The sequence below is a fragment of the Rhinopithecus roxellana genome, chromosome 16 (assembly GCF_007565055.1).
Source record: "Rhinopithecus roxellana isolate Shanxi Qingling chromosome 16, ASM756505v1, whole genome shotgun sequence".
In the NCBI taxonomy this organism is placed as follows: domain Eukaryota; kingdom Metazoa; phylum Chordata; class Mammalia; order Primates; family Cercopithecidae; genus Rhinopithecus; species Rhinopithecus roxellana.
In genome coordinates this window covers 44,909,610-44,924,103 of record NC_044564.1, presented here as the reverse complement: position 1 = coordinate 44,924,103, position 14,494 = coordinate 44,909,610, and the positions used below count along the sequence as shown (strand labels likewise).

At 39.3% G+C, this 14,494-nt stretch overlaps 1 protein-coding gene across 1 annotated transcript in view; it reads left to right on the top strand.

Annotated features, from left to right (window-relative positions):
• Window positions 1-289: 289 nt before the first annotated feature.
• Window positions 290-14,494, top strand: part of RORB (RAR related orphan receptor B) — a 195,841-nt gene continuing 181,636 nt past the window's right edge. The window contains exon 1 of the mRNA XM_030919730.1: window positions 290-932. Within this exon, the coding sequence (XP_030775590.1) occupies window positions 926-932 (7 nt within the window). The 5' untranslated portion in view covers window positions 290-925. The remainder of the gene's footprint in view (window positions 933-14,494) is intronic.

Sequence of the window (14,494 nt, the reverse complement as noted above, 5' to 3'; positions counted from 1 at the left end):
GAATCGGAAGTGCCTGTCACCTGCGGATCTGCCCGACTCTCCCGGTCGGCCCTTCTCCTCTGCCCAGTTCGGACAGTCTCCAATTCCCCGTCGCAGCCCCGGCCGCCTCGGACTCCCTCGTCCCCAGCCCCCGCCCCACCCCCCGCCTCCACCGCGTCCCCTCCCCGCGGTCCCAGCCTCTCCAGGCGCTGCTGGGCGCTGATTGGCGGCTGCGCTGACAGCAGGCGGGGCCTGGAAGTCGCGGCCAAGCCCGCCCTCGCGTATAAGCCCCTCTCAGCGCTCTCTCTCCATCTCTCCCCTCTCTTTCTCTCTCGCTGCTCCCTTCCTCCCTGTAACTGAACAGTGAAAATTCACATTGTGGATCCGCTAACAGGCACAGATGTCATGTGAAAACGCACATGCTCTGCCATCCACACCGCCTTTCTTTTCTTTCTGTTTCCTTTTTTCCCCCTTGCTCCTTCTCCCTCTTCTTTGTAACTAACAAAACCACCACCAACTCCTCCTCCTGCTGCTGCCCTTCCTCCTCCACCTCAGTCCAAGTGATCACAAAAGAAATCTTCTGAGCCGGAGGCGGTGGCATTTTTAAAAAGCAAGCACATTGGAGAGAAAGAAAAAGAAAAACAAAACCAAAACAAAACCCAGGCACCAGACAGCCAGAACATTTTTTTTCACCCTTCCTGAAAACAAACAAACAAACAAACAATCATCAAAACAGTCACCACCAACATCAAAACTGTTAACATAGCGGCGGCGACGGCAAACGTCACCCTGCGGCCACGGCGTCCGCCTAAAGGGATGGTTTCCTCGGCAGAGCAGCTCTTCGCCGACCACCTTCTTCACTCGTGCTGAGCGGGATTTTTGGGCTCTCCAGGGTTCGGGCTGGGAGCAGCTTCATGACTACGCGGAGCGGGAGAGCGGCCACACCATGCGAGGTAAGCCAGTCTGCCGGCACCGAGGCTCCCCGAGTCCGGCCAACTCCAGCCAGACGGGGAGATGGGGGAGGGGAGGGCACCTAGTCTAAGGGGAAAGAGGTTGTCCAGGAGCAGTTTCCCGAATTCGCTCTCGCAGGTGGGGCTGCAAATGGCCTGGGCGTAGAAAGTTGTGGGAAGGTGTTGATGCCTTTTGGGAGTTCTGGAGGGACGCGGGAGGGCGCTTTTTTGGAGAGGGGAGACAGGCTACTTGGTTCCTACCAGTCCTTGAGTTGCACTGAATCATTTTTGCTTGTCGCTCTCGGGTGCGGAAGCGGACGCGGGATGGAGAAAGCCGAGAGAGGGATGCCTCTGGACAGGAGCAGTTTGGAAGTGCCCCGCGCGCAGTGGTCGCCGGCTGGGGTTGGGCGCGCGGGGCGCACCGGCCGGGGGCAGGGTGGACACGCGCGGGCACACACTCGCCAGATTACGAGGCCCACTAGGGTCCTGGCCAGCAGGCATGTCCCTTCGCAGGAATAGCAAGCAGAAGAGCAGTGCTGCGAGGCTGGACGCGGCTGAGGGAACAGTTAGTTCTCTGGCGCGCGCCTTCGTGCAGGCGCTGCGCCCTGGCCAGGTCCTCGTGCCCGAGCCCGCGCGGCCCAGTGAGTAGTGCGACCCCGGAAAAGTTGTAATGAGAAAGTTCTGGAGGCTTGGAAAGGCCACACTACTCACGGCCGGAGAGCCATGGGCTCCGGCTCTTTTGTCAGATAAAGGGCCAGTAGTGGAAGGAGGTGCTGGTGCACCCTCGGGCCAGGACCCTCGCAGTCGCAGGCGATGGCGGCGGCGGAACCCCCGGGCGAGCTGGGGTCTGCGGAGATGCGCGCCAGGGACTGTAGCGTTACACCTGCTCCGGCTGGACTCTGAGCCTCTCGAAGGGCTGGCGGGTGGGTTTTGGGAAGTCACTTGTTCTCCTCTCCTGCCTTGCCGGAGTCCTCAGGTTTCCTTCGCGCTGTGCTCGGCCTTTCTTCACTCTTTTACTGAAGAGCCAGGCAGGTGTCCGCCTGACATGGGGATCTGTGCAAGCTTTGGGCACCCACCCCCACCCCCAGTCTCTCTTCCTGGCCACACCGCTGTTCATCGGGGGTTCTTCTCTATCCTTCTGAAGTACCCCTGGGTCTTGACAACAGAAAGTTAGTAACGGCCAGCTCCAGACCTTCCTGCATCCCAGACTCGGAGAGAGGTGGTCTAGGCAGGGAGCACTTGGGAGAGTTGGGATGCAATCACTGGTCTCCTCCTTCCACTGACTGTGATCCTCTCCCACCCACTCCCCCTGTTCCCCTCGAGGAGCACCCCAGGAGGCAGCGGGTCTCACTCCCACTCCCTCCCGCACGCGGTGAGCCCCGAGCCTGGACCCAAGGGTTTGCTGGCTGGATGCTGGGATGTGTCAGGAAAGGGAAGGAGAAGGAACAGAGAGAGATTGTCCATGGGGGAGGGGGTTGACTGCAGATAAGAAACAAGGACGTCCTGATGGGATGGTCTTGATTGGCCGGTTCGCTGGGAGTGGGGCACCCGTGTGTGTGCGCGCTGGCTCCAGCTAATTGTACCGGTTGGGGGTTGGTTACATGCTCCACTGTCTAAATTCTTTCAAGAAACTATACTTGGGCAATTGGCGAGTAGAGAACCTTGGCTTAGTAAGAGACGCCCAGTCTTTTGTTTTTCTTTTCTAGCCCATCTCACCATCCCATCCATTCTTTCGGTTTCACCCGTCCCAGTCTGGAGCTGCCAGTTCGTCCCTCCACTTCTTCCCTTCTAACTTTCCCCCTGTAGCTGGGTTCATACTTTCTTGGAAACCATGCGCCACCTCAACTCGGACCCGGCACTAGGACCTAGGGCGTAAAAGCTGCTCACTCCTTACATGGTAGAATGGAGTGCGGCGCGGGGTGGAGGTGGGTTGTAGCTTGATCTAGCCTCTCCTGAAGGAGCAGTTTGCAGATGACTGTCCAGGTTCGCCACGGCGGTCTCTTTGAGGACTCCAGAAGCTGGAAGGATTAAAAGCCAGGCGCTGGTCCTCATGCTTACCTTGAGAAAACCAGTTTAAGCCCACAGACCTATCCCAGAGGGCGCCAGCCTCGCCAGGCGTCCGAGGACCCCTTACAACTTCTAATTTGAGGCAGCTCTCAGGCGGCCTTAGGGGAACGCACTGGAGAAAATGTAAGCTTAAAAGATGGCCAGGTCGCTCTATGGCCCTTCCTGGTTGCCCTTTCCTGACCCCTAGTGTCTTCCTTTACTACCTCTTCATATTATCTCCGGACAATGCCCTTCCGCAGTATGAGAGGCTGTTCCATAAGAATGGGATTGAGAAAAGATCCAGGCTACTCTGACGTCTTGTGGAGTTGGGGGTTGAACTTGAGAGTGAACTTGAGAAGTGAAAGCGCGAAAAGAATCAGCTTTCGCTCGTGCATGGCTACTAAGCACCCTGTGTTGGGAGAGGGACCGTTTTAGACCTGGGCTTTACCGTGGGCCCACTCCATTTCCCTCATCCACAAGCGCGCTTTCCATTCCCAGGTGGTCCTAGTTAGCGCCTGGGCTCCACAGTTTGCAGCTAACAACTGTCCTGAATCAGGGCGCTTTGCGCGATGGAAAGGTGATCTGGGATTCAGTGGTCTTCGGGGCCAATCCAGAAAACCTATTCCCACCCCCTACTCCTCCCCCGCCTAGGGCATTTAAGAGACTTTATCCCCAGGGAAGCTACGGGAAAAAAAAGGGGTTAAGAGTCCCTGATCTTTGACGTCCTTGTCCTGCCCCACGGCTGAACTGAGTCCCAGACACAGCGGACACAGCGCGGTGGCTTACTCTGGCCTGGGGCTGAGGAGGTTGTATTTGGTGGCGCACAAATCCTTTCATCCTTTGTCTGTGAGAGGGTACCACAGAAGTTCCAGAGAGGCTTCTCTGTAGATTTCAGTACTGAAAGGAATAACTTCTGAAGGCGGAAGGGAGGACCTTTAATTGGGCCCATCACTAGGTGAGAAAGAAGTGAGCTGAGGTGTGGGTTTCAAGGGTCCTTCTTGAAAGATCTGTGGGCTGTTTATTACACAGGGGCGCGGAAATGGTCGGATTTTTCAGTCCTGCCTCCACGGAAAACCCCGCTTCCAAAAACAGGGGCACAGATGTCGTCGCAATCAATAGGTGATTGTCGCTGGGGCGGATTAGAAATCTGGTTTTATGCTTGCTATAAACAAGGATTGGGTCTGGCATTTTTAAAGTCTAGTTTTCCTCTCTTATTTGCAGGTAGTTAATTTTTACTAAGTGCTAAACTTTAGAAAAGAGGCGGCTTGCTTTCAGAGGTATGGCAGCCCTTCAGAAGTATGGAGCTCTGAATGTCCTGCTGGCAGGGCCTTTAGATTTCCTAAACAAGTTCTCTCTCTTAATTTCCTCCACAAGTTCCAATTAAATATTTCTAACCAACACTCCACCTCCTGCAATTAAAAAAACATTGCTGGAAGGACATCTCTGTTAGTAGTCCATTAATAATTGCTCATTAAGTAATCATCAGTAAGCTGTCTTCATTCCAAGAAATGTAATTATTCAAACAGTTTAAAAGGAAATTCTGAAGCTGTATTTCAAGTATTGATGAAATAATGTATAGCCATAAAAATAAAATATTTTCTTAAATGGTACCATCTAGTGACTCTGTCCTCCTTCCTCCCCCAGCATCATGGGTGAGTTTGTAACAAGTACTATGACACAGAAGTGCTTGACATATTGGACTTCTGGGATAGGTATTATTACCACCAAGGCTTTTACTTTTCAATATTTTCTAACAATCAGAAATTAGGAAACCAGGAGGAAAATGTAGATGAAGAAATTGAGCAGCAAACTTCATAAACCTGAGGGACACAAGATTAAAACTCCTTTGTTGACATTTACTTAAAACTTACTAATCTTTGGATTTTCCCTCAACCACAATATAGCTTTTGCTCATTAGAGAATCCCTAAAAGATGAAGTTTTGCATCATTATTAAAGTGGTTTATGTGATCATTTAACATACATAAAAACATTATTTTATACTCTTAACCAAATATGAATGTTAACATTTACTTATTCTGGCAGCAATTTGATAACACCAAACTATGATCAGCCATAAAAACAACTATTCAGGAGTGTATTTGCATAGATTATATTTTAAATGAAGTGTTTCCAAGCCATGAAACCTAATTTTACAGGAAGAAAAATTTTATTATACCAAAAATTTACAAAGTTTTTGGGTTGGTCTTCATGAAAATGACATTTAAATCTCATAATACCTACTTTTTTCCCCAAAAGTAGTGTATACACAATTGTCAACAGGGATTTAATATGATTTGATACACAAAGCTTTTCTACATAAAAAGATAAGTAAATTGCTTTTTCAGCTATGACATCACCTTTTATAAACCTGTATTCACCTTTTAGAAATACAAGACGGCCTATATGGTTTTTAGACCTCTCATTACAGTAGTTCTAAGATATAAAAGTATAAATCACAGCACATTACTAGATTATTCCATTGCAATAAATAATATACCTCTAATTTAAAGTACATATTATAGCATTCACTCAATAGTTCAATATTATAACTTTAAAAATTATTAGTTAAAAAATTATATATGCATGGGTCTGCTGGGATTCTGCAAATTTGTATATAAAGTAAGGCTTAAAATTGTGAATAATAATATCAGTGCCACTGTGCATTGGTGAAATTTAAGACTTACGAGTAAACATATTAGGAAATAAGAATTAATTCCAAAGTGAAGACTGTCAAATTCTGGCCAAATTGAAACACATCAAAGGTTCATGAGCACATACGTTGTAAGTGCAAAAGTTATTAGTGATTGAGGTGACATTCTAATAATATGAGGATAATTTCTTTAGACTAAACATTTCTGTGTTTATTCTACAAAGACAAAAAAATAAAGGCTTTATTTATATTGGCATTAGTTTAATTAACATTAACAAAACATTTATTGTGATGTTAAAATATATAGAAAAGTAAATATTAGAAATGGAAATTGTGCTTAATAGTTAATGTACGTTTTTTATTCTAGATGTAGTTCTGTTATTCTATCTATTCTTATCTAAAGGATAGAAATCAAGCCGACTAATGAAATAAGTCTTTTGTGATATAATGAATGATGACCTTTGATGAAATAAGCACTCTAAACAAAAAGTATTATTCCTGTAATTTTTTAATCATCTTCCAATTACAGCTTTTTGCAAATATTTATCTTACTTTGAATAGAATCTCTGACTTAACAGAATCCCCAGCAGATAATAGCAGTCTTTGGAGGCGTCTGTTGATACACACTGATACGCAATATGTATATGTATGTGCCTATAACCACCCACTCAGACAAGAAGAATGAATATTTGAGAGAGAAAATCATTCTTATCTTTGCTTTCACAATCCAGACTTCCAAACTCAAACATATTTAGAGAAACAGAAGCAACTTTCCAGAGCATTCAAAGGGAAGATATGAATACACGTGGTACTAGAGTCTCATAAAAAAGAAACTGTTAATAACATCTATTTATAAATAATCTACACAAAACTCCATTATACTACCTAATGATAATTAGAGGGAAAGGGAATCAAAGAATTCAGGACTGCCAAGTAAATAAAATATTCCCTCTCAAATTAAGCAACAAATTCATAGATAACAAGGTTTATGCCATGAATTTGAAGGATGTTTCCTTTGTAGCACAAGACAAAGGAAGCATAGAGGAATAAATATTGATTGAACTAATCATCTGATGAATAGAAATGAGATTTACCAGTGCACCAATATAATAGGCTATGTTAACTAGTTCTTTCATAGCGCATATGCTGCCCTTTCAACCCCTGACCCCATGCATTCAATTCTTAATGAGGGAAACCACAGGTGTTATAACGGCATTTATAGTGAATCAAGCTACATATAATAACCATGTGGTTAACTAATGGCACTGGGGGTAGATTCTTATGAAAGGAAATATTATGAACATAATGTGACAAAATTATTGTATATTTCAAACCACCTAGATTTTTGGCTTGCTCAGGTAACCTCTAAAATATATCTATGTGGCCATTAATATCTCAAGTCCCAGATTTGGTGGCTCTGTCGTAAGTGCAAATTTATTAGTGCATATCTGAGGAGCGAGAATTATTCAATAATATTCTGCCCACATTGTTGTACACCTTGCATAGTAAGCATTTAAAACATTAAAAAATAACACTTAGAAGGTAGAGTATTTTATACGCAATATGTCATGCATGCTGCTTGGTTAGTAGTTATTTTATAAATTTTGTAAATAGATTACAACTTTATAGTAATAATTAAATGATACATTTTGTGTTAAATTTACATTAGGATATTCTTGATACAGGCATGTTTTTACAAAAGCCAAACCGAATATCTTGCCTTTGCCAAAATATGAGGCTAAAATCTCCCTCAAAAATATGCTCTTATAAAAGAACAAAAGTAATTTGCTTTGACTTAAGCATGTTCACCTCTGCAGAGTAAATATTTTATTAACTGGCTGGGTATGCTGACATTAAAATTACTAGAATGGGTATTTATTAATGTCATTTTTTTGTGTGATTAGTTATGATATCATGTGGTCCTGGCTTATATTTCTCCAATTTAGGGGAATCATGGACATCAGTAAAGAAAGATCAAATTAATCTGGTTGTTTACTAAATCATACTTTTCTTACTACCCTACTTATTACTTTGTGCTCATATAAACCAAATATCTTGGCACTGTGGAGTATATGAAAAACTCGGGACACTTAAAGAAAACTCTTACATAGTTTACCTCATAGTAAAGCTTATTGCAATAAATATTGCAATAAATTAATTTTAAATTGTGTATTTAAAAAATTCTCACTCAATTGCTCAATATAGAATTCTTCTTTTAAAGACTGCTACACCATTAACTGAATTTCACTAGATTATGTTGTAATCATGTGACAACCAGAGATATACAATATTTTAGGACTGAATTAGATGTACAAATGGTATTCTGAATTTAAGCACAAAATTATCCTTAAAAAAAGAAACAGCAAGAGCTTTTTTAAAAGGCCTTGGCATTTATAACCAGAACTTGGCATGAAATAAATGAGTATTATTAGCTGCAAAAAATGTAGATTTATTTAATTTTAATTTTCTGACCAGCTTTATTTTGTTTTGTTTTGTTTTAATATTTTCAAATACAAATGTCTCTCCTTAACTGAAACCAACTAAGCTTGATTCTCATCTGTTCTGAAAACTTTGTCAAACTCATTGATCAACTCATTTTTAGGAGCCCAAATTAAGTTATACTTTCAAGTACAAGAATGATACCATCTTCCCCAAAATATTTCAGTTTTAATTTCAAAAGGAATAAGCTCAAAGATGATGTCATCTTTTACAGTCATATATATAAAAAGAAATGTATGTGACTCACATATTTATTTACTAAAGACTTATTGGATACATCCACCCAAAGTAAGGTACAGGGCTGAACCCCAGGGATGCTTAGGTTGATAAAGCACAGTCATCTGTATAGTCGAAGCTAGGATCAAAGAGCAAGCACAATGGAACATGGCAAGGACGCTACCAGAAAGTCGGACTAGCTCTCAACGGGGAAGTGATGTTTGAGATAGGCCTCTAAAGATAAGTAAAGTAGAACTCCCTCTTTGGGTTAATTTGTTCATCATAAATGAGGTCTATTAAATTACTGTTAGTTGTACTCCCCAGTTGCCTTATATAGTTGGTGTTATGTGAAATTGAGTTTATAGTAGAACTATCCCAAAAAGAACATAATCTGACGTAGCACAAATAATAGTACTGCTCTCAAAACTTTTAGTATTAAAATTATTCTCAAGTGACAATTGAAAAAAAATCCTTTAAGGTAATTTTTTAAATTGCAAAAAGAAAATATATTGAAGGTGAGATGAACATCAGTGTAAGGAAGAGAGTATAGCTTGTTTTTAAAAAAAGTATCACCAAGAAAAAGGAAATGTAAAAATACTTTATAATATTCATATACATTTGTTTTTATAAGGAAAATTCTTATTTATTTTTTTAAAAAGGAAATGGCAGATATATATTGAGTTTCATTTTCTTTAATGTTCAAGCTATGATCTGAAAGTAGTGATATCTGCTCTGGAGAGGATCTTAGATTACTAGATATCTTCAAAATCCATTGAAGTAATAGAGTACGTAGGCCATAGCTGAGGGCCATAGTGATGTTCTTTAAACTCTCCCATTCCACATACTTGGATATAACACTGTACCCTGAAAATTAAGTTATAAAGTCAACACATAGTGTTCTTGCTGACTTTTGAGCTATTCTCTTTCTTCAGCATATTTAAAGAAGGAAAATTCTGGAGACTCTTAGTAATAAAAACCTGAGTGTGAGAGGCAAATATTAGCTGGTTCCACCCCAGCACTGTGAGTGAGCTGCTGATCAGGCTGGAAAAAGTGTCCACTACAGTCCTCAGTTAAAGCTTTGTCATTTCGAAAGGATAGTTTGTCATTCTGGTCTTAGACATTAGCTCTTGTGAACTGAGTTAACATGGGTCCTCATACTAATGTCTGATCTACTCTGAAACACTGGTAAAATCAAATGTCTGAGACCACAAAGCTGAAAAACAGGCTCTGAGCTGGGATAAACTCACATAAGCAAATGCCTCCATTTGAAACTTGCAAGCAGCCAAATTGTCACTCTTGGCCATAACCCTCTGCATTAGCATGAATCTCGTCTTCAAATTTCCACATAGTGGGCAAGACCACACAGTCATACCTTTTAAGTCTTCAAACATAAATAATTGTTTTAAATGCTGAGTATTCATAGAATATATTAGACTAAGGAATTGTGCCCTTCTGTTGTAACGATACCCACATAACATAGTGGCTGTGGTACTTCCAGTTTTTTTCTTGCAAATAGAAGAATTCAAAAACTGCATGAATGATTCCATTTCCTGAGGTTTTTCCAAAAAGGCTTGGAAGGCCCCTGTAACTTTTACTAGCCTTGATTAAACAGCTATTTAATAAGACAACCAGTTTTCTGGACACTCATTCCCCCACCCCTTATTGCAATTTGTCTCTGGTGTTCCTAGGTTATGTGACAATGGACACATACAACCACTTCATGTTATGCCTGGGCCAGTGTACTATTCTGGTTGGTGAATGGAGGCTAAACCCTTGGAGAACAGTCATTTTACTTAAAGTGTTACATATAACGTGAGTCTAGTGTTTTTACTCTAGCTTTTATGTAAATATGCATCATACTTAGTAAACAGTAAACCGCTATTTTGGTTTTTCCATTAAAAAGCAATTTAAAGACAATCTTATTAAATAGGATCTAAATGTGTTGTTGCTGGTAATTAGCTCTGAGAACATGAAATGCAGACATACTATTTTTATTTGCCTAGTGTAATGAAAATAAGTGAAACCAGTTGTATTTGACAGGCTACATTTAAAAAGTGTCATTTTACCTGTCCAAGGAAAGGACCACATAGGGCTTCATGTGGGTTTGTAATTTGCATTAGTATGAAAACTCACATTCTAAGTGTCCAAAGTAAAAATTGTATCATATAGCTTGAATCAGAATAAACATTCAAATCATATTTAACCATCCAGCAGCTGCTGACTTCCAGAGTCCAGAACTAAACAATAACACACAAGTTTCAAGAACTAAGACATACTGAGTTCCTAATGAATAATTGGCTTTCATTATCATTGTCAGGACAAATAATAAAATTATTACACAGAACATTTCCTGTTAACTTGTAAATAAATTGTGCCTGGCACATGCAAAGGAATTAAAGACTTTTAAAGAAAGGAGAAGAAACCTTGTTCCAAATTTCCACAGTTGTTGAGTATGAGCAAATGCCACACAGTCTGGTAGAATAGAGGAACATTTGTTCAGGAAAAACACATCATATCGTTAAGGTACATGCTTCTTGGCAATAGTTTGTTTTTGACAAAAATAAAATATTTTAAATAAATTATTTAGAATTTTTTAGGATCCCAACTTATTAATCCGTTTGCTCTAAAATTAAATTTAAAACAAACAGTTCAATATGCTGACTTTTTTCCCACTTAAATGCTGACTACTTTTTAATAAGCTTAATTCTAAGCACTTTTATCCTTGCATATATACTTTCATTCTTGTGATTTAAAAAAAAAGTTAAGTACCAAAGGAAAAGAGCTTTTGGAGTAAATTATCCCAAAGACAACTCAGAAATATCCTAGTCAGACAGCATTAATACCCTTCCAGTTGTGTTTTTACTTTGTTTACTAATATTACCACAGATAAGTTCTGGCTGTTGCTCATGTCAGAATAAATTAAAATTTATGTGATTGGTGTTAGAAAGTGTTCTTTTGTAACAAAATAAATTGATTTGGAATTTTTTCCACCAAAATTGTACTGTATCCTTATGTTCATTAATGATTTTTGAAAGATTATCTAACATGGTTGATTTGTGTACTGATTAAGAGTAAAAAACATGCTTTTTAAAAAATAAAAGAATGCTTTAAAAGTAAAGGGAAATATCTGACAGAGTTGTAGGTGACCCCTTCTATAGTGAAGAAGGTTTAAATGCAACTCAGTGAATCTTAACTACTGAACACTTATGATGTCTAAGAAGCAATACCCTCCAAGGTAACAGTCTCAAGCACAACAAAACTACATTTCTTATAAAAGTCTTAATGAATTCCTTAGATAATATTTGTTTCATTTGAATTTCTCAAATGTTCAATATTAATTATGTCCCGTTTTCTTAAATGAGAAAAATCGATGACGTTTATTGAAAGAGTCTAATACCAAAATTTGACTGGAAACAAAGGTTCCTGCCTCCAAATCCAGTTCTATTTTTATTAATCTATGCTCGCTCTCTCTCTCTCTCTCTCTCTCGCCATACTATTTTTTGCCACCCCTGTATTGATAGTAGATATCCCTAATCAATCATGGCATTAATACTTGCTAAGTCCGAATGCAACCTCTGCTACCATTTGGCCAGCACTGGCCCTTAGGATAAAACTTGTTACCACAACTCTCACCAGTGTTTTGACCACATAAAGAATAGAGAATAATACAGTAAAACTATTATTTAATCACAAGATCCCCTCAGGTAAACCATAGCTCTCCACAGCTTTCACTCCCAAAATAATGATAATGGCATTTACCAATCTGAGGAAAAACTAAAATAAAATAAGTATTATGGAAACATCTACAGATTCTAAACTGGATCTGTCTAGTCAAAATAATAACAAATTCAATGTATAAGTGGTAAATTTTTTATCTTTCCATAATTATTCCCTTGAAAGTTCCAAATATTTAATTTTATAAACAAATAGATCTCCTTTTGTATGGACTTCAAAATTTAGAAAAAATTGTATATTTATAGATTTTTTTTCCTCACAAAGAATCTGTATCCACTTTAAGGCAGCAATTTTGTCAGAAATAGCTATGAAGACAATAAAAAAAATTATCTTCCTTCAATAGCCAACATACACTTTTAGTTTGTGATGTGAATGCACTCATTTGACCCTCAGCTTGTCAATTCTTTCCTCTAGTTTTTACGCCTGTTAAGAGGAAGGTTCTCTATCTTCAGCTATAAGCATTTCAATGAAAAAAACTATGTTAACAGCCTAGCATACCACCATTTATCCACCTGAGTTTAATTAATTTTGTCTGATTGACTGAGACTGGAACTCCCATCAACACACTATTTATATCAAAGGCCTATTATCATCCTTCTATGTCATGTACAAGCACAAGATGTTTTCTTAAGGAAAGAACCTTGACAACATTAAGAAGGTGCCATGTCTAATTGTGCCCAGCATTATAAAGAAAAAAACAATTAAATTTGACATTAATTCTAAAGAAATGTAGAGTTCTGCTCCTCCTTAACAATATTGCAATTTAATTTGTTTTGCATTTTGGCTGAAACATAATATTCCTTATATCAAGCTATCATTTATGTGATTAATTTTTATGCTTTCAAACGAAGTTTATTTGCAATTCTTTAAAGCACAGTTATTAGTCTACTGTTAGTGATTTTTCAGCCCTCTTTAATGTAAACTGTACTATAAAAAACATAGCTTGAAATACCAACCCTACCCTGTCATTTATTCTGCAGGACTCCAACTGATCGTATTATAGAATGGTCCTGACACCCACAACTTGACTAAATTTGACCACAGATGCTATTAGAAAGAAAATGAGCCACATTGGGTTCTCTTCATCTTATATTTAGTATCTACTGTGTTTAACAATATCAGGTTGAAAAGACTGCACACTTATCTCAGGTGATCCTCTTTGTTTCACGGCGTGTAAAATCTCTTCTTTGCTTGCTCTGTTTTAGATATAGTGGTATGTTTCTTCATATTCACTAATTCTGTCAGTCTGTGTTCTGCAGCTGCTCTTAAGGAAAATTCTGAAAACATTTAAGAGAGGAACTATGTAAACCTGAGAGGAGCTGACAGATGCAGTCTCATCTCTACAAATGTAATAGCAGTTAAAATGTATAATAATCTCTTGCCTGTGTTTTGTACTTTATAGTTCTCGATAAGCTCATGTAGCCACTGTCTAAATGACACACACAGCAATCTTTTGAGATACTCAGGACAGGTATGAATAGGAATGTGCCCAGAGTAGCCAGACTAAAGAAAACTCTAAAATATAAAAGAGCGCTTTTTAAACAGTTTTAAAATGCAGTTTCCACACTTCAAAAAATTGTACCGAATCAAAAATATAAATATTTGATTTATAAAAGGAGGAAATATAAGTGGTTAATAAACATTTGAAAAAAAGAGCTCAACTTCACTTATTAAAGAATGCAAACAGAATGAGTAGCATCTTCACCTGTCAAACCATAGCAGTTGTGATGACACCCTCATATTCTGTAGCAGGAATTTATAGTGGTACAGTCTTTTAACTTAAACCCTTAAAAATATCATACTCTTTAGCCCAGTAATTCGCCTTCTGGGATCTTTCCAAAGAACTAAACTAAAGCACAAAAAAGACTTTATACCTAAAGACTTGTTCCTAAAAACGTATTACAGCCTCACCATGATGTTTTCAATATACAGGAAAACCTTAGTTGTAATATTCTTTACCACATTCTTTCATGTAATATGTATTCACTGTGTATACTATTATATACTCGTGATGTATTCAATGTACTTCACTAGCCTTAAATATCTACATGTACTTAATCATTTATTTTAGGTACCGAGGATAAAATGGTGAGCAAAAAGGACATTATCCTGACCACTAAAGACTAACAAAAAATAAGTAAAATGCAAAATTGTATGTACTATATGACTTAAATTATATAAAAATCCATAAAAGAGCAATTGAAGAAAACATAAAACTGTTAAAAATCAACCCTTGATATTAACATTTTAGAAACTATTTTCTTCTTCTTCTTTTTTTTTCTATCCTTTCAAATTTTCCCACAGAGTCTCTGTAGATCAGTTGTAAGTGTCAAAGTGTGGGAGGCACAGTGGCCCAGGCCTGTGGTCCTGGTGCATAAGGAGTGTAGGCCAGGAGTTCAAGACCAGCCTAGGCAACAT